The sequence below is a fragment of the Saimiri boliviensis genome, chromosome 14, assembly GCF_048565385.1.
Source record: "Saimiri boliviensis isolate mSaiBol1 chromosome 14, mSaiBol1.pri, whole genome shotgun sequence".
Taxonomy (NCBI): Eukaryota; Metazoa; Chordata; class Mammalia; order Primates; family Cebidae; genus Saimiri; species Saimiri boliviensis.
Genome location: NC_133462.1, coordinates 84,020,452 through 84,044,344, shown reverse-complemented (window position 1 = coordinate 84,044,344; position 23,893 = coordinate 84,020,452). Strand labels below are relative to the sequence as shown.

Here is a 23,893-nt window from a genome sequence, read left to right as displayed (position 1 = left end):
ATTAAGACCATCCTGGCTAACATGGTGAAACCCCACCTCTACTAAAAATATAAAACATTAGCCAGGTGGTGGCATGGACCTGTAGACCCAGCTGCTTGGGAAGCTGAGGCAGGAGAATTGCTTGAATCCAGGAGGCGGAGGTTGCAGCAAGCCAATATCACACCACTGCACTCCAGCCTGGGCAACAAGAGCGAGACTCCATCTCAAAATAAAATTTATTAAGCTTTTATTCCTTAAATGTTTCCAATGCATAGGAAAATACTAAGGGTCAACAAACAAGTTAAAAAAAAAAACTTTAATTTGTTTGGATTTGGAGTTGTTTCAAAAAGGAGAAATATAAAGAGTTTGACTGAGGCTGTGAGTACCATTTTAGAATAAATCATTTAGTTATCTGTCCTGATGCAGAGTAGGCAGTCAGTAATTATAGACTATTTCAGGGATTGCTGAACCCTATATTAGGGAGTATGAATAGTCTCACTTTGATAAAATCATTTCTACTTCCTCTGGGTCCACATTCCTGTTTAATTAAAGCAGCTTTGATCTTTCTTCATCCTCGGAATGCCATCTTCATTTTATTCCTATGTATAACTTCTGCAACATTACCAAGTTTTCATTATCTCCGTATCTAGCTTTCTTTAATGGAAGTGTCTTTGATTAATTTTGCAATAAGAAGCATATCAGCATTTGTGGTTGTTAGAGTTCTTATAAATATCTTGTTAGCATTTGATCCTCCATACTCTAATCTGTCTTTTCTTCTCCACCTCTTCCTTTTTCATATTTTTTTGCATCTAGTGTCTAGTTGAATAGATTATCTCCTAGTGTTTTAAAAATTAAAAGCCCTTTAATTCCTCACCAATGTTTTGTGATATTTTCTGCCATTGTATGGTTTGAAAATGTATATCCTTGTTTTCTTCTTTTTCATCACGGTATTGAATATAATTTTGTTATTGTTACATAGAGATTGGATCTTAGAGGAAATTGTTATATTTTTATCTTCTTATGTTTAGTATCTTGCCAATAAGACTTTTAAAGTATACTTCTAAGTCAAAAACTTAGAAACTTTGTTCAGTATCCTTCCTCCTCCCATACAAAAATAAAATTCAGTGTCTTTAAAATCCTTACATGCATAGCCTGCCTTGTGAGCCTGGTCTCTACCCAAAAGGCAAGCTGCAGCTTCCTAGATGTACTATGAACTTCCAGTTTAGGCTTTACCCTTCCCCTGGCTGTGCCCTGCCCCCAGCCACCCCTTTATTCCTGCTTTCCAGGATTTAGCTTTCTTCCTAGGCCATCTTCTCTCTATGTAGCCTTCTCCCAAACCAAGCAGAGAGGGGTCAGAATGGTTTCTGTGCTCTCCTGGCATACCTATTGTCTCCTACTTCTTTGCCCTTTTGCGTGATAATAAGTGTGTGTTTCTGATATATATAGTAGTTGTCAGAAAGCCTTGGCTGAAGTAAATTGAAGTACAAGGCACAACATGTGCTATTGCAGGATTGTTGCATAGGTACACACCTGCTGTGGTGGTTTGCTGTCTCCATCCCCCCGTTACTTACATCAGGCATTTCTCCCAATGTTATCCCTCCCCAAACTCCCCACCCTCTGCTGTCCCTCCCCTAGCCCCCCAACCTCCATCAGACCCTAGTATGTGACGTTCCTCTCCCTGTGCCCATGTGTTCTCGTTGTTCAACACCCTCCTATGAGTGAGAACATGTGGTGTTTGGTTTTCTGTTCTTATGTCAGTTTGCTGAGAATGATGGCTCCCAGATTCATCTGTGTCCTTATGAAGGTCATGAACTTGTCCGTTTTTATGGCTGCATGGTATTCCATGGTGTATATGTGCCACATTTTCTTTGCCCAGTCTATCATTGATGGGCATTTGGGTTTTTTCCAGGTCTTTGCTATTGTAAACAGTGCTGCAGTGAACATATGTATGCATATGTCTTTATAACTGTTTATAATCCTTTGGGTATATACCCAGTAATGGGATTGGTGGGTCAAATGGAATTTCTATTTCTAGATCCTTGAGGAATTGCCACACTGTCTTCCATAATGGTTGAACTAATTTACACTCCCACCAACAGCATAAAAGTGTTCCTATTTTTCCAGTTCCTCTCCAGCATCTGTTGTCTCCAGATTTTTTAATGATCGCCATTTTAACTGGCATGAAATGGTATCTCAATGTGGTTTTGATTTGCATTTCTCTAATGACCAGTGATGATGAACATTTTTTTCATGTTTTTTGGCCTCATAAATGTCTTCTTTTGAAAAAATGTCTGTTCATACATTTTTGCCAGTATGAATGGGTTTGTTTTATTCTTATAAATCTGCTTTAATTCTCTGTAGATTCTGGATATTAGCCCTTTGTCAGATGGGTAGATTGAAAAAATTTTTCCCATTCTGTTGGTTGCTGGTTCACGCTGATGATTGTTTCTTTTGCTATGCAGAAACCCTGAAGTTTAATTAGATTCCATTTGTCTATTTTGGCTTTTGTTGCCATTGCTTTTGGTATTTTAGTCATGAAGTCTTTGCCTATGCCTGTGTCCTGAATGGTTTTGCCTAGGTTTTCTTCTAGGGTTTTTATGGTGTTAGGTCTTATTTTTAAATCTTTAATCCATCTGGAGTTAATTTTAGTGTAAGGTGTCAGGAAGGGGTCCAGTTTCAGCTTTCTGCATATGGCTGGCCAGTTTTCCCAACACCATTTATTAAACAGGGACTCCTTTCCTCATTTCTTGTTTTTGTCAGGTTTGTCAAAGATCATATGGTTGTAGATGTGTGGTATGACTTCTGAGGTCTCTGTTCTGTTCCATTGGTCTATATCTCTGTTTTGTTATCAGTACCATGCTGTTTTGATTACTGCAGCCTTCTAGTATAGTTTGAAGTCAGGTAGTATGATGCCTCCAGCTTTGTTCTTTTTGCTTAGAATTGACTTGGCTATGCGGGCTCTCTTTTGGTTCTATATGAAGTTTAAAGTGTTTTTTTTTCCAGTTCTGTGAAAAGGTCAATGGTAGCTTGATGGGGATAGTATTGAATCTATAAATTACTTTGGGCAGTATGGCCATTTTCACAATATTGATTCTTCCTAACCAGGAGCATAGAATATTTTTCCATCTGTTTGTGTCCTCTCTTAATTTCCTTAACAGTGGTTTGTAGTTCTCCTTGAAGAGGTCCTTCACATCCTTTGTTACTTGTATTCCTAGGTATTTTATTCACTTTTGTAGCAATTGTGAATGTGAGTTTGCTCTTGGTTTGGCTCTCTTTCTGTTATTGGTGTTTAGGAATGCTTGTGATTTCTGCACACAGAATTTGATTTTGTATCCTGAGACTTTGCTGAAGTTGCTTATGTGCTTAAGAAGATTTTGGGCTGAGACAATCGGGTCTTCTAACTATACAATCATGTCGTCTACAAATAGAGATGATTTGACTTCCTCTTTTCCTAATTGAATACTCTTTATTTCATTTTTTGCCTGATTGCTCTGGCTAGAACTTCCAATACTATGTTGAATAGGAGTGGTGAGAGAGGGCATCCTTGTCTAATGCCAGATTTCAAAGGGAATGCTTCCAGTTCTTGCATGTTCAGTATGATATCAGCTGTGGGGTTATCATAAATAGCTTTTATTATTTTGAGATACGTTCCATCAATACCTAGTTTATTGAACATGTGCTTTTATAGATACATCTTATCTCTTTGATAGGGCAGTAGACCTCATTGGAAAGAAGTATCATGTCTTTTAGTTCTTTTTATCTCCCTTAACACGTAATGTAGAGCCTGTTTATCTACTGATTTATCAAAAACTTAAAGCATTTTGCCGACACTTCAGATCACCAGTTATAAAATGCTAATGACCTCTAAGGGTTGTTCATATTATTATATACTGCAGTGTATATAAGAGACTATAGAACATGGAATTTATGCCTTACTCTCAGTTTTGCATATTCAGAATCCTTAAATAGGTACAGTATGAGCATTAAAAAAAATACTTCGTAGAAACTAATGGATTGATGTTATATAATGGAAGATCATACATGTTAAATTTTTTCTCTCAGCAAATTAGGAGAAAACTATTATCCACCCTTGTTTTTTTAGGTTGTTGAACTCAGTAGCTGTGAAGAAACTCAAGCATTAGCACTGCGAATTATACTATCATTAATTAAATACAACCAACAAAGAGTACATGAATTAGAAAATTGTAATGGGCTTTCTATGATTCATCAGGTGTTGATCAAACAAAAATGCATTGTTGGCTTTTACATTTTGAAGGTATGACTTCATAAAATTTATTCTTAAAGTTTCATATGCGGTGATGCTCATCTCGTCAATAATAGTTTTGTGTTTCAGTTATTCGAAGAAAATGGAGGAAGCGTATTAGGGTATTAATCAAACTAGAGTACTCTTCTAGTTCTTTTCATCATTTAAATAATTACATTTTTTTCTGAAGTTTTTTTTAAGTGGAAAAAAAAACTCATTGAATTTTAGATCTTGGTGGATCATAGATGTCTCCCACGCTGTCCCATCGTTCTGTAGATTGATGAGATCTTTGCTTTAGCTCCCACTCTGATGGCAAAGAATCGAGTTCTCTAGGCCCCTAGAGGCATACCATTCCATTAGGCACTGCTGCTACAGAGTTAGTTTTTAAAGTCATGGAATTTGTGTTCATTTTTATTATGATCCCACGATCATCATATATTTAAATACATTTCTAGATGAAAGCATTTGGTAACACTGTGAAAATATTTCTCTCTGAGACTTCTGGTACTAAGGCAAAAGGTGATTGCTCTACCCTCGCCCCAACCCCTATCTCTTTAAACTGCAAGATCCATACATTTGTGACATGAATCCTTACTACTTTTTTGAAAGGTTTTAAAGCCTAATAGCAGATTAATTCAACTTAAAACATACAGATTGAATGCTGTTTGTTTTACCCCATGTTTGAACCTGAGTACTCAAACTATTTGTAAGTTTGGGATTTTCTATTTGTCTGAATTGTTTTACAAAACAAGTTAAAGATACTTTGTGAAGTGTTAAATTACTTAACTAGCTTTCCTTTGAATTTAATGATTGCTAAAATTGAAAGCTTCATGTTTCTGTTGAACTTTTTGATTAACCAGTTACTAATGCATCTTATATTAATGCTGATTTTCCATAGACCCTTCTTGAAGGATGCTGTGGTGAAGATGTTATTTATATGAATGAGAATGGAGAGTTTAAGTTACATGTGGAGTCTAATGCTATAATCCAAGATGTTAAGCTGTTAGAGGAACTATTGCTTGACTGGAAGATATGGAATAAAGCAGAGGCATGTAATATGTACTTTTTTCCCATTTTTATTGTGGTAAAATACATATAACATGAAATTTACCATCTTAAGCATTTTTAAGTTTTGGTTCAGTGGCATTAAGTGCATTTATAGTGTTGTGCAGCCATCACCACCATCATCCATTTCTGTAAATCTTTTTTGTTCTGTAAAACCAAAACTCTACCCTTTAAACAATAACTCTTTGTTCCCCCTCTTCCTCCAGCCCCCGGCAACCACCATTCTACTTTTGAGTACTCTAAGGATCTTATATAAGTAGGATCATATAGTATTTGTCTTTTGTTATTAGCTTATTTCACTTAGCATGATGTCTTCAAGGTTCATCTATGTTGTAGCATATGTCCAAATTTCCTTTTTAAGAATGAATAATATACCATTCTATATATTTACATTTTGCTTATCCATTCATCAGTTTAGAGACACTTGGATTGTTTCCACATTTTAGCTACTGTGAATAGATGCATATACTTGTTTTGTTTTGTTTTTGAGATGGAGTTTTACTCTTTCACCCAGGCTGGAGTGCAGTGGCATTATCTCAGCTCACTGCAGCCTCCACCCCCAGGCTCACACAATACTCCTAGCCTCAGCCTCCTAAGTAGCTGGAACCACAGATGTGCACTACTGTGCCTAGCTAAATTTTTGTATTATTGGTATAGACGGGGTTTCACCATGTTGCTCAGGCTGGTCTTGAATTCCTGAGCTGAAGTGATCTGCCTGCCTTGGCTTCCCAAAGTGCTGGGATTATAGGCATGAGCCACCACCTCCAGCCAGCGTATTTTAAATATTTATCTAATCATTCTTCCAAAATCCATTAGAAACTAATGGATTGATGTTACATAATGGAAGATTATACATGTTAAATTTTTACTCTCAGCGATCCTCCTGCCTTGGCCTCCCAAAGTGCTGGGATTACAGGTCTAAGCCCCCATACCTGGCCAAAAAGAAATGCTTCTAATCAATTCTTAATAAAAATAAGTATGCTAGAGAGTTTTCTGTTCTTCCTGTAGAAAATTGTGTTACAAAATTGTTGTCACATGAAGAGGCAGTTAAAGAGTATGCAGCCACAAAACAGAGAAAAGTATTTTGAAAGGCATGTCCAACAGCCAACTATTGCCGTGTTTCTGGATTTTGTGGTATTCCTTGTACTTTTCAGTTTTTTGAAACTTTGTAATTTGTTGTGATTCATTTTCTCATTCTCAATAAATATATACTTTCAGATCTAAAAAAAAAGAAAATAGATTAAAATATGTATAATATTTCAGGGACAAAAAGCAAATAATTACAGGGATCACATATGTAAACAAATTGGATCAAAAATAGTATAAATGTATAATAAAGAATGTGTTCTGCCAGTCACGGTGGCTCATGCCTGTAATCCCAGCATGTTGAGAGTTCAAAGCAGGCGGATCACGAGGTCAGGAGTTCAACACCAAATTGGCCAAGATGGTGAAACCCCATCTCTACTAAAAAAAATACAAAAATTAGCTGGGCATGGTGGCTGGTGCCTGTAATCCCAGCTACTTGGGAGGCTTAGGTAGGAGAATTGCTTGAACTGGGACGTGCGAGGCGGAGGTTGCAGTGAGCCGAAATCACGCCACTGCTCTCCAGCCTGGACTACAGAGCAAGACTCCATCTCAAAAAAAAAAAAAAAAAGTGTGCTCAGTTGCAGATTGGAAAAATCTAACTTGGACAAAGTTGAACAACGTTTATTTAGTACTTCAAAAGAGCAGGCAAATTTGGGGTTGTTTGATTTTAAAAGAAACATTTTTAAATTGAATTTGAAAGTGGTAAAACACACATTACTCCTGTGGATTTGAAATGAGGTTTTCTTACCTAATTATTTTTAAACTAAGTCCAGTTTTTCTTTTTTTTGTTGTTGCTATTCGTTTGTTTTTATTGGCACTATTTTATCTTGGTATTACTTTTCAGATTGGAATCACGTTTTCATACTTCAGCTACCTTGTCTTCCAGTTTTCATGTTTTTTCTTTTAGAACATCTTGCCTCTCTCTTATAGAGAGGCCCTGAGTAGAAGAGTATGATTAAGTCTATCAATTTCTTGGTTTATTATTGCCAGATAATGGCAGGAGAAATAGTAGAATCTGCAACACAAGCCAGTTAATTTTGCTTTTTGTTGAAAGCTTTATTGAAAGGACAATTAAGATGAAGGGAAGGTTATCTTTCAATATTAGTTATCAATATAGGATCTCTTTTTTTCTAGTATTGTGGACAAGTTAAAATTGATTCAATATGGGAAAAGCATTTTAAGGCACTGTCAAAGGATGCCAACTACTCTTTGAAGTACATAGTTTATAATCATGCAGAGAATTCTGTTATTTGGACTTAAAAGTGAATTAATCTAAAAATGCAGAATTTTCACATTGTCCATGACTTTTTCATTTGGTATGATTTGTTCTAAAATTATTTGGGTAAATGCTGCATATGCAGATTGGTATTGAAATTTATACATTTTTAACAACAGCCTTTGAGCATAAATTATTTAATAATAATGTTGGTAAGGTGTATGCTTCTCTAATTTGAATAATCCCTCTTGATAATTCATCTTTTGAAGATACATGTATATCATTTAATGCCACAAAAAGGGTAATGTAGGAAAGCACCTAATACAATATTGCATTCAACCTAGCTGTTTAGAAATAACCTATTGGCAACAAAAAATAATGGGAAATAAATTTTAACATTGGCTTTTTGCAGACTAATATAATCTTTGATGCTGAATATATACATAATGTTAAATTGTTATGTTATGTGTCTTCGAAAAAGCATGCCTGCATATGTTTCAGTAACTATGTGCTTGTTGGTGTGTGTTTATCTCCTCAGCAAGGTGTTTGGGAAACTTTGCTAGCAGCTCTGGAAGTCCTCATCAGAGCAGATCACCACCAGCAGATGTTTAATATCAAGCAGTTACTGAAAGCTCAAGTGGTTCATCACTTTTTACTGACTTGTCAGGTTTTGCAGGTACTTTTCATGTAACTTTACTTTTGGAGATATTTTCCACAGTTGTTTGATAATACTATGAACATCAAATTTTTGTGGCATTTTCAATGGTGCTTTTTTCTTTTCTTCTTCTTTTTTATTTCCCCATCTTCTCTTCTCTCCAGGTTCTCTTCTTTCAACAAATAATGTAGGAGTTTTTCAACTCCTGCATCTTATAGCTTGATCATCACACTGTGTCTTAATTCCTAACTCATTACGAAAGAACAGTTACTAAATTTCTTAGATTTTCTTTATGTTAGGATAGAATAATAGTTTTGTAGTGCCTTGAACACCAAGAATAGTTAATTAATTTTAACTTGTTCCATATTCCTTAAATAAAAATTTGTAAGTATGTATTGCTTTAATAAGTACAAACTTGCTAAGAGTCTATTTTATATGCTAGAATTAGTATTTTAAAGTGTATCCAAAAATTATATTGAAAAGTAATACTGATTTTATCAGTTACATTGTAATGTCTATGCTGTGGCCCTTTTAATTTTTTTCTCTGCTTTATCAATATCATCTAATACACTAATCAAGCAGATAAAAGACATTGATAAATATCTGCTTGGTTGGTATATTAGACAGTTTTCCAAGTTTAATGTCTGAGACATCTATTAGAACTTTATCAAGTTAGATAAAGACAGATATTCCATGAGATCAGTAATATTTTCTATTTTGAGTGCCTTTGCTTCAGTGGCAGTAAGGGCTTTTCATTATAGTTGGGCTAAAATTGAAAATCTGTGACAACATCTATAAGAAGTGTTAATCTGAGAATGCTTATATGATCTGGCTACCATTCTAGCCTCATCTTATGGTACTCAGCCTCCCTAGATTTCTTTCCCTTCCTTAAACAAGTAATATTTTTTTCTCTCTCAGAGTACATTGTATTCTTTTTGCTTTAATAATTACTGATCTCATTCTTTCCATCTGGCTAACTCCCACTTCTTCTCCACGTGGCAACTTAAGACTTAATTCCTGAGAAATCCCTTCCCTTTCCGTATAAATTAGTCATTTTCTCTTTATACACTTATTCTCACTTTATGTACATACAATTTATTAGTTATTTGTGAAATTATGGTTACTTCCCTCTGTAAGCCTCCTGAAAGCAAGGATGTGGTTTGTTTGTTTTTAATCATACTGTAATGTCAGTACTTGACACACTTGGGCATCTGAAAAATATTTGTTAAATGAATGAATTCCAAAAACACAAAAATATTTTATTGCCTTTCTTGGCCCCTGTGATAAATTAGACTATTGTTGTAGGGAATACAATATGTTGATTGATCTTTCAGGCCCCTTGTTTACTGTTTTATGTATCATTTATATATCAGTTTTGCTCTAAATTTGTTCCTTTGCATATCCATTTTGAAATGTATTGACCAATTTTCATTAAGTTCATATGACAGTGTGATACTCTTATTTAGTCTTTGCATGTCAGAAAAGTGACACATAAACTTGGAGATTTCCACATATATTTATTTTCACTTTTGTCTTATTTACAAAAATGCTAGAAAAATCTTGGTACAATTTTTTTTCCTGAAACGTGTAGTTCTTTACCCTTGTTTGTTCAAAGAGCTCACTTATCAAATTAACAGCTATTTATTAAACATAGCTTTATGTCAGGTATTGTGGGAAGTTTATAAAGAAATGAACTTAGCCTTTGCCTTTAAGGGATCTCAGAGTTTTTATCCATTTCAGGAAGATTGATAAATTGGTAGTATATTGGATATAAGGCCATTACATTAGTTCATGAGTTCAGTATAAAGAAACTGAGCCCTGGTGATTAAAGTAGAAGCATTTAGGTAGGGAGCAAATATGAGAGAGATTATAAAGATAGAACTCAAAGGACTTGATTCTGTTTAAATGGAGCTTCAGGAGGAATCAAATATAACATGAAATTTCAAGCTGGGAAGCCGGAAAAATAATAGTTTTATCAGAAAAAAAGAAGCAACCTTGCAAGTTTTGTAGTTTATATAGTCTACATTTGAGATTACAGCAGGACATTCAGCAACAGTGAACTGGTAGTAGTGAAGCCAGGAGGATGGATAAACACTCCAAGATAGAGAAATGTAATGAGAGAATGAGAGGACTGACGTTTACACCTCATGAGATACCCATTTTCAGGATGTGAAACAAAAAAAAGGGGGCTGTTGAAAGAGATTCAGAAAGAGTAATTGAAAAACCAAGAGGAAACTCAGTAAAGTGAAAGCCAGAGGTGGGCAGAAGGGGAAGAACATGTACAGGATGAGGTGATACCTTGAACCAAATAAAATAGAAAGTTCAGAGAACATGTAGACAGATAAAGGGCCATTGACTCAGAAATTCTTAGTAACTTACAAGATTTTAATAGCATGGATAAGGCAAGAACCAGTCAGGCACTTTGGACAGCATGTGTAGTGGATCATTAAAGGCAGTGAGAATAAATGATTATTGAAAAGTCCAGCAGCAAATGCAAAGGCAGAAACAGAATGTTCACGTAAGGTGAAGTTAAGGGATTAAAAAAATAATAACCAGTGACTATTGATAAAGAATCAGTGGAGATGGCAAGATAGAAGTAACCTGGGCTGGACTTAGGAATGAATAACTGATACTCCAACCAAGAAAGTTAAGAAGATATATGGAGTATGCTTTAAAAGAAATGCAGATGGTTGTAGCAGAAATAGTTCTGAATCGGAAGTCAGGAGATCTATGTTCCTGTCTTAGCTTGGCCACTTGACAGCTATGAGATCTTGGCAAAGGGGTTTTTTGTTCTATTCTGTAGACTCAGTGTTCTCTTCTTAAATCTGAGGTAGTTAAACTAAATTGTTTCAAAATTAACATCTACATTTTAAGTATTCCAATTCAGCAGTACACAAGAGTAAATGAAGAAAAGTGGATGTAGAGATATATATTTGGACATAGGAAGAGGGAAGATGAGGAAGTTTGCCTCCCATACCCTTAATCTGGAGGCCAGCTGCTACCCACTGGGGAGGTGGAATTGGAGGATATAAACAATTTATTTATATACGGCTTTATTTTTAGTAACTGCTTGGCATTCTGCCAAGTCGCATTATTCCAGACAGTAAATGATCTAGTAGTAAGAGCTCAGAGGCCTGAGTTTGAGTTACAGTTGTACTACCTACATATTTTAGGTGTGGTTTACACTAATCAAATAACCACGTTGAGCCTCATATTCTAGAAATGAGGGATAAAACCTCTCATAGAACTGTTGTGAAAAAGGGCTTCATAAACTGGAGCATATTGTATTATTGTAAGGAGTTTTGTCTATCAAAAGTTTTCTATCTTAATCCCATACTACCACTACTAGTAGTAGTAGTACTAAAAGAAGAAGAAAAGGTAGTAATAGCAGTAATAGTAGTGATTGTAGTTTATCACTAACATTTACATGGAGCCTACCAATATGCAAGGCACTATTCTAAGAGTTTATGTTATTTAGTCATTATAACAACCCTATAAAGTAGCACTAGTATTACTCACATAGACAAAGAAAGTGAAGCATGCAGATGTTAAATAATGTACCTAATCACATGGCTGTGAGTAGAGAAGCCAGAATGCAAACCTAGGCAGTTTGGCTTTTGAGTCCATGCTTGTGAGAGTTGTAGTATAACTTTGCCTCAGTTAATTAAGATAAATGGGCTAGAATTAAGTTGTCATTCATGTTAATGAATTTTTAATGACAAGATTGCTTGAATTAGGAAACAACAACTCAATTTAATGAGTTATTATGGTAATGGTAAATATGGTCAGACTAGAGTAGTAAACCAACAGAATTCTATCTTAAAAAGAATATTGTGCCTAAATGAAGAATCTTAGTTAAGCTGACAATTCTTTAAATCTAAAGATAGTTTGATTTTTATTTTTTCAGGAACACAAAGAGGGGCAACTCACATCTATGCCCCGAGAGGTTTGTAGATCATTTGTGAAAATTATAGCAGAAGTCCTTGGATCTCCTCCAGATTTGGAATTATTGACAATTATCTTCAATTTCCTTTTAGCGGTTCACCCTCCTACTAATACTTACGTTTGTCACAACCCCACAAACTTCTACTTTTCTTTGCACATAGGTAGGTATAATCATTTTTGTTAGATCATGGCTATTTCCACTTTTGTTTTCTTCTTCCCACTTAATTCACATTGGTTTGATATTTGAATGGCCTCTGTGCTGCTCTAATTACATATTGGGGTTGGGATAGGGCAGAGAGTTATAGAATGAACTAGACATGGCCTCTGCCTTCAAGGAGTCTAAATGCCAAGAGGAGAAAGGAGACATAGACTCAAATAACTACAGCTTTAAAAACAACAACAACAACAACAATAACAACAAACAGTATTTGGTAAGTATCGAAGAGACACAAAAGAACTAAGGAGATTTCAGAGGACAGAGGGTTTCATCTGACCACTGTGGAGAGAATATTTAGTAGGTTACGTGATATCTGATGTGGACATGGAAGATTTTGAGTAGAATTTCATAGGCAGATTAGAGAGTTAGCATTCCAGGTAAAGAGAATGGCTTTAAAGGGAAGAAAAACAAAGAGAAAATAAGGACTAATGAGTTTTACCTTTGTATAGAGGATCTGTAAAGGAATAGTGAGAAGTAATGCCATAAATAGGGTTTAAAGCCACCATTTATTTATTTTTATTCTAAAGTAATATTAAATGGGTCTTTGAATGTAAGGCCAGAGAATTTGAACTTGTATTATAGTTATAGGTCATTGAAAGGATTTTGTTTGTTTGTTTTGAGCAAAGACTATGATGTAAGTAAATTATTGCAGTAGGATTCAGTAATAAGGAACTAGGGGCAGTAAGGCCAGTTATAGCAGTCTATGAGAGACAAGTTAACAGAATCTAGGCATAGTAACAGTGGAACTAGAAAGGAGTGATAAATGAAGAAGTGGGAAGTTTAGGATGGAATGATTCTGGGGATGTTAAGATTAAAAAGGATAATGGCTTTGGTCATATAAAAAGGTGCCCTGCAGTTACTTATAATTTTCTAGTAGGCAATTGGAAATGAGGGTTACAGTATGAGGAAGAAGGGACAGGTTATAAGGAGCTGTCTGCATAGAAGTGAGGTTGAAGCTCTGAGAACAGACAAGACCACTGAAGAAGAGTAGAGAGAGAAGGAAGAGAAAGCTAAGGAAAGAACTGCTGGTAATGTTACTAGTTGGAGGGTAGGACAATAAAGAAGAATCTGAAAAAGAGAAAGATGGAATAATCAGTTTTTTAAGGAACTAGGGAAATGTAATGTGGTAAGAAAGCAAGAATGTACCTATAAGAAAGCTGAGTCAAAATTAACAGTGGAAAACTGGTTGTACAATAACCATTTTAAGAAATGTTGTAAATGGGGCTGGGTGCAGTGGCTCATGCCTGTAATCTGAGCACTTTGGGAGGCCAAGGTGGGCAGATCACCTGAAATCAGGAGTTTGAGATCAGCCTGACCCAACGTGGAGAAACCCTGTCTCCACTAAGAATACCAAAAAATTGACCAGACATGCTGGCATATGCCTGTAATCCCAGCCATTGAGAGGCTGAGACAGGATAATGGCTTGAACCCAGGAGGGGGAGGTTACAATGAGACGAGAACATGCCATTGCATTCCAGCCGGGGTGACAAAAGCGAGACTTCGTTTCCAAAAAAAAAAAAAAAGAAAAGAAATGTAGTAAGTGAATAAAATGAGCAGCAGTAAAGTCTAGATAGCATGACTGTGGTAGGCTCAGGACATTTCATGGAAAAAGAAGTGTGGATAAAGATTCTGGGAGTGGGTTAGTTACAAAGATGAGTAAAATATGGTCCCCTCTCTTAAGACACTTACAGCCTAGTTGAGGGAAAGCGGATAAAGAAACAATTATACTATGCCATGTGGAAAGCACAGTGATAAGGAAGTCAACATTTTTGTCTTGTGGTAACACAGAGCATGTGAAGGCTGAGGGGGCTTGCCCAGAGGAAGTGATGCCTGCCCTGAATCTTAAAGGCTAAGTAGGCATCAAAGAGAAAGGCCTTGCAGGCAAAGGAAACAGCTTGACAGGGAACCAGAAGGTGGTGCTGAACTGTAATTTATGAAACAAGGCTGGGAAGGGACCTAGGAACCAACAGCAGTGATGCTTGTAAGCAAGAAGCTTGGATTTTATCCAAGGTGGTAAGGAGGCATAGAAAGCCAATGGAATGTTTTAAGCAGGAGTTGACATTCAAGAAAGAGCGAATTCTGGTAGCTGTGAGGATTTGAGGGTAATGAGATGCTCATCAAGGATACCATTTAGAAATCTGTGACAGTAATCCAGTTGAGAGATGATAAAGCCTGAATTGTAGCACTATGGTAGGGAAGAGAAGAGTTTAAGAAACAAAAAATAAACTCATGGCCAGGCGTGGTGGCTCACGCCTGTAATTCCAGCACTTTAAGAGGCCAAGGTGGGTAGATCACTTGAGGCCAGGAGTTCAACTCCAGCCTAGCCCACTTAGCAAAACCTTGTCCCTAAAAAAAAAAATCAGCTGAACATATGGTGTATGACTGTAACCCCAGCTACTTGGCAGACTGAGGCATGAGAATTACTTGAAACAGGGAGGTGGAGGTTGCAGTGAGCAAAGACCACACCGCCACACTCCATACTGGACGACAGAGTGAGACTCTGTCTGAAACAAAGAAAAAGTCAATAGAACCTGGTGCCTGATTTGCTGTGGATAAAGGAAAGATAGTGGTCAAGGGTGGCTCCAGGTTCCCATATGGGAAATAGGCCCTTCTACCAAACTACCCAAAGACCAAAACAGAAGGAGTAAATTTAGGGCAAAAAGATGATTCAGATTTAGATTTGTTGCATTTATGATTCATTTAAGAAACCAGGCAGTCAAATTTATATGTATGAAGCTCAGAAAGATTCATTTTTACAAATATTAGACACTGAACGGGATATATAAAAGACAGTCCTTTCCTCAAGGAATGAACAGATGAATGGTCTCCCTTGAGAGATCATAATATCATATAAAAAGTAAATAGTTAAATCACAGAAATAACTATAAGAAAATAGAAATTAATGTGGCCAGAAATAATAAACAACAAAATCTGTACTAAAAAATTGTGAAGAGGATCCAAGACAGCCAAATAGGAACAGTGCTGTAGTGCAGTTCCCAGCGAGAACGCAGAGGACGAGTGATCACCACATTTCCAAACGAATTTTTGCTGCCCACAGACCAGGAGATTCCTGGGCAGAAAAGCATCATGAGTCTCTAGCACAGCTGTTTGAGCCAGTGCAGCGGGTCGCCGCACAAAAACTCACACAAATCTGGGCGGCCATTTCACCTGGCACCTGGAACACCTGGGAGACAGAGTTGCCCATTCAACTTAAAAAAAGGGGGCTGAAACAGGGAGCCAGGTGATCTGGCTCGGTGGGTCCCACCCCCACAAAGACCAGCAATCTGAAATGCTCTGGATTGAAAGTTTCACAACAAGCACAGCTGGATCCAGGATGGTCCAGCTGTCAGGGGGAAGGGCATCTGCCATTACCAAAGCAGTCCACCACTGCTGAGGCAGTCCGCCACTACCGAGGCAGTCCACCGTTACAGAGACAGCCATTACTGAGGCAGACCGCCGTTACCAAGACAGTTCTAACTATACGTCTATCAACAAAACTGCAAGGAAGTTCACACAGCAGCTGGGCAGAGCCCATGGCAGCTCAGCAACACCTCTGCTGGCAGACTGTGACTAGGCTACCTTCTCACTGGGCATCTCTGAAAAAAGGCAGCAGTATGTCAGGAACTTATAAGTGAAACCCCACCTTCACAGGACAGAGCACATGGGGAAAAAAAGGCAGTTATAAGTTCTGCTGCAGCAGACTTAAACTTACCTGCCCAGTAGCTCTGACTGGAACAACAGAGCTCACAGCTCAACACTTGAGCTCCTATGAGGGACAAGAGTGTTTCCTCAAGCAGCTCCCTGACCCCCATATACCCAAAGAGACACCTCATAAAGAAGAACTCAGGCTGACATCTGGTGGGTATCCTTCTGGGAAAAAGAGAAGAAGAAACTGGCAGCAACCCTTACTGTTCTGCAGCCGCTGCAGGTGATCCCCAACCAAGCAGGGTCTGGAGTGGACCTCCAGCAGTCCTACAGCAGAGGAGCCTTACTGTTAGAAGGAAAACTAAAAAACAGAAATAACTTCATCATCAACAAAAAGGATGTCCACTCAGAGAGCCCATCGGAAAGTCACCAACCACAAAGACCACAGGTAGATAAATCCACAAAGATGGAAAACAACCAGTGCAAAAAGGATGAAAACACCCAAAACCAGAACGCCTCTCCTCCAAGGGATCACAACTCCTCACCAGCAAGGGAACAAGGCTGGATGGAGAATGAGTGTGCTGAATTGACAGAAACAGGCTTCAGTAAGTGGGTAATAACACACTTCTCTGAGCTGAAAGAACATGTTCTAACCCAATGCAAAGAAACTAAGAACCTTGAAAAAAGGTTTGATGAAATGCTAACGAGAATAAACAGCTTAGAGAAGAATATAAATGACCTGATGGAGCTGAGAAACAACACGAGAACTTTGCAAAGCACACACAAGTTTCAATAGCTGAATCGATCAAGCAGAAGAAGGGATATCAGAGACTGAAGATCAACTCAATGAAATAAAACAAGAAGGCAAGATTCGAATAAAAAAGGAGTAAAAAGAAATGAACAAAGTCTCCAAGAAATATGGGATTATGTGAAAAGACCTACTCTACGTTTGATAGGTATACCTGAATGTGACAGAGAGAATGAATCCAAGCTGGAAAACACTCTTCAGGATATTATCCAGGAGAACTTCCCCAATCTAGCAAGGCAGGCCAATATTCAAGTCCAGGAAATACAGAGAACACCACAAAGATATTCCTCAAGAAGAGCAACCTCAAGGCACATAATCGTTAGATTCACCAGGGTTAAAATGAAGGAAAAAATGCTAAAGGCAGCCAGAGAGAAAGATTGAGTTACCCACAAAGGGAAGCCCATCAGACTCACAGTGGATCTCTCGGCAGAAACCCTACAGGCCAGAAGAGAGTGGGGGCCGATATTCAACATCCTTAAAGAAAAGAACTTTCAATCTAGAATTTCATATCCAGCCAAACTAAGCTTCATAAGCAAAGGAGAAATAAAATCCTTTATGAACAAGCAACTGCTCAGAGATTTCATCACCACCAGGCCTGCCTTACAAGACCTCCTGAAAGAAGCAGTAAACATAGAAAGAAACAACCAGTACCAGCCACTCCAAAAATGTACCAAATGGTAAAGAGCATTGACACAATGAAGAAACTGCATCAACTAATGGGCAAAATAACCAGCTAGCATCAAAATGGCAGGATCAGATTCACACATAACAATATTAACCTTACATGTAAATGGGCTAAATGCACGAATCAAAAGACACAGACTGTCAAATTCGATAAAAAGTCAAAACCTGTCGGTGCGCTGTATCTAGGAAACCTATCTCACATGCAAGGGTACACATAGGCTCAAAATAAAGGGATGGAGGAAGATTTGCCAAGCAAATGGAGAGCAAAAAAAAGCAGGAGTTGCAATCCTAGTCTCTGGTAAAATAGATTTTAAACCAACAAAGATCAAAAGAGACAAGGGCATTACATAATGGTAAAAGGATCAATGCAAAAAGAAGAGCTAACAATCCTAAATATATACGCACCCAATACAGGAGCACCCAGATACATAAAACAAGTTCTTAACAACCTAAAAAGAGATGTAGACTCCCATACAGTAATAGTGGGAGACTTTAACACTCCACTGGCAGTATTAGATCAACAAGATGGAAAATTAACAAGGATATCCAGGACTTGAACTTAGATCTGGACCAATCAAACCTAATAGACATTTACAGAACTCTTCACCCCAAATCTACAGAATATGTATTCTTCTCAGCACCACATCACCCCTACTCTAAAATTGACCACATAATTAGAAGTAAATCACTCCTCAGCAAATGCAAAAGAACGGAAATCATAACAAACAGTCTCTCAGACCACAGGGTAATCAAATTAGAATTCCAGATTAAGAAACTAACTCAGAACCTCACAACTTCATGGAAACTGAACAACTGGCTCTTGAATGTTGACTGGATAAACAATGAAATGAAGGCAAAAATAAAGATGTTCTTTGAAACCAGTGAGAATGAAGATACAACATACCAGAATTTCTGGGACACATTTAAAGCAGTGTCTAGAGGAAAATTTGTAGAATAAATGCCCAGATGAGAAGCAAGGAAAGATCTAAAATTGACACCCTATCATCAAAATTGAAAGAGCTAGAGGAGCAAGATCAAAACTCAAAAGCTAGCAGAACACAAGAAGCAACTAACGCAGAGTAGAACTGAAGAAGATAGAGATACAAAAAAACCCTTCAAAAAAATCAATAAATCCAGGAGCTGGATTTTTGAAAAGATCAACAAAATAGACCACTAGCCAGATTAATAAAAAAGAAAAGAGAGAAGAATCAAATAGATTCAATAAAACACAATAAAGGGGATATCACTACCGATTCCACAGAAATACAAACTACCATCAGAGATTACTACAAACAACTCTATGCACAAAAAACAGTAAACCTGGAAGAAATGGATTAATTCCTGGACACTTGCACCCTCCCATCCCTAAACCAGGAAGAAGTCGAAACCCCAAATAGACCGATAACAAGTGCTGAAGTTGAGGCAGCAATTAATAGCCTTTCAACCAAAAAAAGCCCAGGTCCAAATGGGTTCACAGCTGAATTCTACCAGATGTACAAAGAGGAGCTGGTCCCCCTCCTTCTGAAACTATTCCAAACAATCCAGAAAGAGGGAATCCTTCCCAAATCATTTTATGAGACCAACATCATCCTGATACCAAAACCCAGGAGAGACTCAACAAGAAAAGAAAACTTCAGGCCAATATCCATGATGAACATAGATGCAAAATCTTCAATAAAATACTGGCAACCAATTACAACAGCACATCAAAAAGCTTATCTATCATGATCAAGTAGGCTTCATCCTGGGGATGCAAGGCTGGTTCAACATACGCAAGTCTGTAAACGTAATTCATCACATAAACAAAACCAAAGACAGAAACCACATGATTATCTTAATAGATGCAGAGAAGGCCTTCGACAAAATTCAACAGCTCTTTATGCTAAAAAAAACTCTCAATAAACTAAGTATCAATGGAACGTACCTCAAAATAATAAAAGCTATTTATGACAAACCCAAAGCCAATATCATACTGAATGGGCGAAAACTGGAAGCATTCCCTTTGAAATCTGGCACTAGACAAGGATGTCCTCTCTTACCACTCCTATTCAACATAGTATTGGAAGTTCTAGCCAGAGCAATCAGGCAAGAAAAAAAGAAAGAAATGGTATTCAATTAGGAAAAAAGGAAGCCAAATTGTCTCTATTTGCAGACGACATGATTGTATGTTTAGAAGACCCCATCATCTCAGCCCAAAATCTCCTGAAACTGATCAGCAACTTCAGCAAAGTCTCAGAATACAAAATCAATGTGCAGAAATCACAAGCATTCCTATACACCAATAACAGACAAACAGAGAGCCAAATCAAAAGTGAACTTCCATTCACAATTGCTAAAAAGAGAATAAAATACCTAGGAATACAACTAACAAAGGATGTAAAGGACCTCTTCAAGAAGAACTGCAAACCACTGCTCAAGGAAATAAAAGCGGACACAAACAGATGGAAAAACATTCCATGTTCATGATTAGGAAGAATCAATATTGTGAAAATGGCCATACTGCCGAAAGTAATTTATAGATTCAGTGCTATCCCCATCAAGCCACCATTGACCCTCTTCACAGAACTGGGAAAAACCACCTGAAACATCATATGGAACCAAAAGAAAGCCCACATAGCCAAGTCAATTCTAAGCAAAAGCAAAGCTGGGGGCATCACACTATCTGACTTCAAACTATACTACAAGGCTACAATAAACAAAACAGCATGGTACTGATAACAAAACAGAGATCTGGAACAATGGAACAGAACAGAGGCCTCAGAGGCAACGCCACACATCTACAACCATCTGATCTTTGATGAACCTGACAAAAACAAGTAATGAGGAAAGGATTCCCTGTTTAGTAAATGGTGTTGGGAAAACTGGCTAGCCATGTGCAGAAAGCTGAAACTGGACACCTTCCTGACACTTTACACTAAAATTAACTCCAGATGGATTAAAGACTTAAACATAAGACCTAACACTATAAAAACCCTAGAAGAAAACCTAGGCAAAACCATTCAGGACATAGACATAAGCAAGGACTTCATGACTAAAACACCAAAAGCACTGGCAACAAAAGCCAAAATAGACAAATAGACTAATTAAACTCCACAGCTTCTGCACAGCAAAGGAAACAATCACTAGAGTGAACCAGCAACCAACAGAGTGGGAAAAAAATTTTGTGATCTACCCATCTGACAAAGGGCTAATATCCAGAATGTGCAAAGAACTAAAACAGATTTACAAGAAAAAAAAACATTCAAAAGTGGGTGAAGGATATGAACAGACACTTTTCAAAAGAAGACATATATGAGGCCAACAAACATATGAAAAAATGCTCATCATCACTGGTCATTAGAGAAATGCAAATCAAAACCACATAGAGATACCATCTCATGCCAGTTAGAATGGTGATCATTAAAAAATCTGGAGACAACAGATGCTGGAGAGGATGTGGAGAAATAGGAACACTTTACACTGTTGGTGGGAGTGTAAATTAGTTCAACCATTGTGGAAGACAGTGTGATGATTCCTCAAGGACCTAGAAATAGAAATTCCATGTGACCCAGCAATCCCATTACTGGGTATATCACACACTGGGGTCTGTTGGAGGGGACTACGGGAGGGACTGCGGGGTGTAGGGAGTTGGGGAGGGATAACATGGGGAGAAATGCCAGATATAGGTGATGAGGATGGAGGCAGCAAACCACCTTGCCATGGATGTACCTGTGCAACAGTCCTGCATGTTCCTCACATGTACCGCAGAACCTAACGTGCAATAAAATATATACTTTAAAAATTTGAAGAATAAGTATGCACATATCAAGTATGCCTTAGTATAAAGTATGCCATCTCTGTGTTTCTCTCAATATCTTTTTTTCAAAATTTCAATTAATGATCTGCTTTTAACATTATATTTTTATTTTATCCTTTTTAAAAATTTTGCTGTCTCAAAAAATTTGGATTCTAGATGGCAAGATCTTTCAGGAGAAAGTACAGTCAATCATGTACCTGAGGCATTCCAGCAGCGGAGGAAGGTCCCTTATGAGCCCTGGATTTATGGTAATAAGCCCATCTGGTTTTACTGCTTCACCATATGAAGGTAAAAATAGCAATAATGAAAGTATAAACTTTTCATTTTCGTTCTGAATATTCTTAGGTAATTAAATTGTACATATTTTAGAAGTACATATAGTACAACCTCATTCAATCTAATAAGAGATACCCAGCACAGGTCCTCGGGAAAATTGAGAAAATGGATGAGGCTCACGCTAAGTTGTTCTGGCATTCTCTGACCTCTCTTATCATAGTTATTTGTCTTTGATCAAGCTTCCGACTTATTTTTCCATTTTCTTCAGAAGCTTTTTGTAAACTTGTATTCTCTTCTCTCTACCTAAAACCATCATTCTAGACAACTTCGCTTGCCAGATGAATGGCCACTCAATGCTCCACCTTTCTTGACTCAGGGTACCTTTTCTCTACTTTGTCTTACTACTCTGCATGCATCTGTCTTGGACTTTTTCATCATCAAGAATGCTTTCAAGCACCTGCAAAACTCCAGTATCCCACTCCATTCTATCTATATGATCTATTTTTCAATCACATGTATTACTCTGGATCATTTTCAAATACTGTACATCATGTCTCCATTTTTTTTTTTCCCGGTCTTGTGAACACTCTTTCTGCATCATTAGCCCTCCAGCCATATCGAGAAACAGAATCCTTTCGGGGGAGTTCTGACATGCTGAAAAAGGGCAAAGGGGATGCATTTATCTTTTCTAATCCACAACCTCCCATCTTTCTGGGGTTTTTGTTTGTTTGTTTATCATACTCCAAAGTTCCCCTTGTCTCTCTTTCCCTATCCAGCTTGGTCACATTAGCCAATAACTTCAGCAGTTATTCACTTGGAAACTATCTCAGTTTCCTTGTCCCCTTGGTCTGTTGGTATTCTTGAACCGAAAAACTCTAACTTGGCCTCAGTCTTAACCATCCTCATTTCTGAAACAGAGCTTTAAATGCTGCCGTGTAATTTTTATGTATGTTCAGAATCAATTCTCTCTTCTATTTCCGTAGTAAGTATCTTCAAGTCTTTAAGCCTATAGTACTTTTCTATCTTCCTCATTTACTCTTAACAGACTCTCATCGCTACTTCATAGAAAAAAAGAATAGGTGCAGGTTTTCTAGTTGCAAACTGACCATTCATCTTTCCCTTTCCTGACTAGTATCCTCTTCCATACTGGGACATTGCTCTTATTGTCAGTCCAACCTAGCGTTGTCTTTAGCTTCAATCCTAATTATTAAATAGCGCAGGTGAGAGAGTAATAGAGATAGGTCAACTAGATATATGGATATTAGTCTCTAGTTTTGTTTTCCTCCCAAAGTGTTTCAGTTATTCTCTAGCACTTTTTATGGCCTTTTATAATAATATTTTAAGGCTATGTTTTCATTAGTTTTTTTCTTTTTTAAAAAATTATTTTTTTCAATAAATAGAGATGGGGTTTTGCCTTGTTGCCCAGTCTGGTCTCAAACTCCTGGGCTCAAGTGATCCACTCACCTCGGCCTCCCAAAGTGCTGGGGTTATAGGCTCACACCACTGTGCCTGGCCTTTTTGAATTAGTTTTATTTGGAGTTTTATAGGACATATTTGTTTTTTAAATCATCTGTGTCACTTTGAAACATTTTCAAATGCAACCTTACCCCCATTTTTTCCAGATCTTCTGAATAGAATCTTTTGGTGACTTTAGCCCTCTAGCCAAAATCTAGAAATAACTAGAAAAAGTTTCTGAGCTATGGAGCTATTTTATTGCCACAAAGCCTATGCCCTAAAAGCAGTTCACTTAATGCCTGTTTTCTCTGTATTTGTGGTCTCAAATTTTAACATGCAAAAGAATCACCTGGAGAGCTTGTTAAAACATTGGTTCCTGGGCCCCTCCTTCATACATTCTGTAACAGTAAATCTAGGGTGGTGCCTGAGAATGTGAATTTCCAGCAGTCCCACAGACGGTGTTGATGCCCAGGCTTCCACAGACCACACCTTGAGTGGCATGCACTTATATCCCATGCACTACAATGAGAATAATTTTTCTGGTGTCTTCCTACGTAGAATATTAGAAGCAGTAAATTAGAGAGCTGTGACGAGAAAAGAGACTGTTCTCACTAATAGCAAGAAGTGACTGCAGAAGGAGGGAGAGAACTGTCTAGGGCTGTTTAGGCTGGTAACAAGTACTACCATTTTTTGAGTACCTATTATATGTTGGACTTCATGCTAGGTGCATCACAAATATAATCTCAATCCTTAAAGCAACCTTGCAAAGTAGATATTCTGAACCCTCATTTTACATTTGTAG

The 23,893-nt window shown here is 37.5% G+C and overlaps 1 protein-coding gene across 6 annotated transcripts in view; it reads left to right on the top strand.

Annotated features, from left to right (window-relative positions):
• Positions 1 to 23,893, top strand: part of LYST (lysosomal trafficking regulator) — a 207,405-nt gene that overhangs the window by 90,672 nt on the left and 92,840 nt on the right. For all 6 annotated transcript variants that reach the window (XM_039464278.2, XM_074385348.1, XM_074385344.1 and 3 more), the window contains 5 exons: positions 4,082 to 4,255; positions 5,142 to 5,291; positions 8,149 to 8,286; positions 12,173 to 12,371; positions 21,517 to 21,648. In XM_039464278.2, coding sequence (XP_039320212.2) covers positions 4,082 to 4,255; positions 5,142 to 5,291; positions 8,149 to 8,286; positions 12,173 to 12,371; positions 21,517 to 21,648 — 793 coding nt within the window. The remainder of the gene's footprint in view (positions 1 to 4,081; positions 4,256 to 5,141; positions 5,292 to 8,148; positions 8,287 to 12,172; positions 12,372 to 21,516; positions 21,649 to 23,893) is intronic.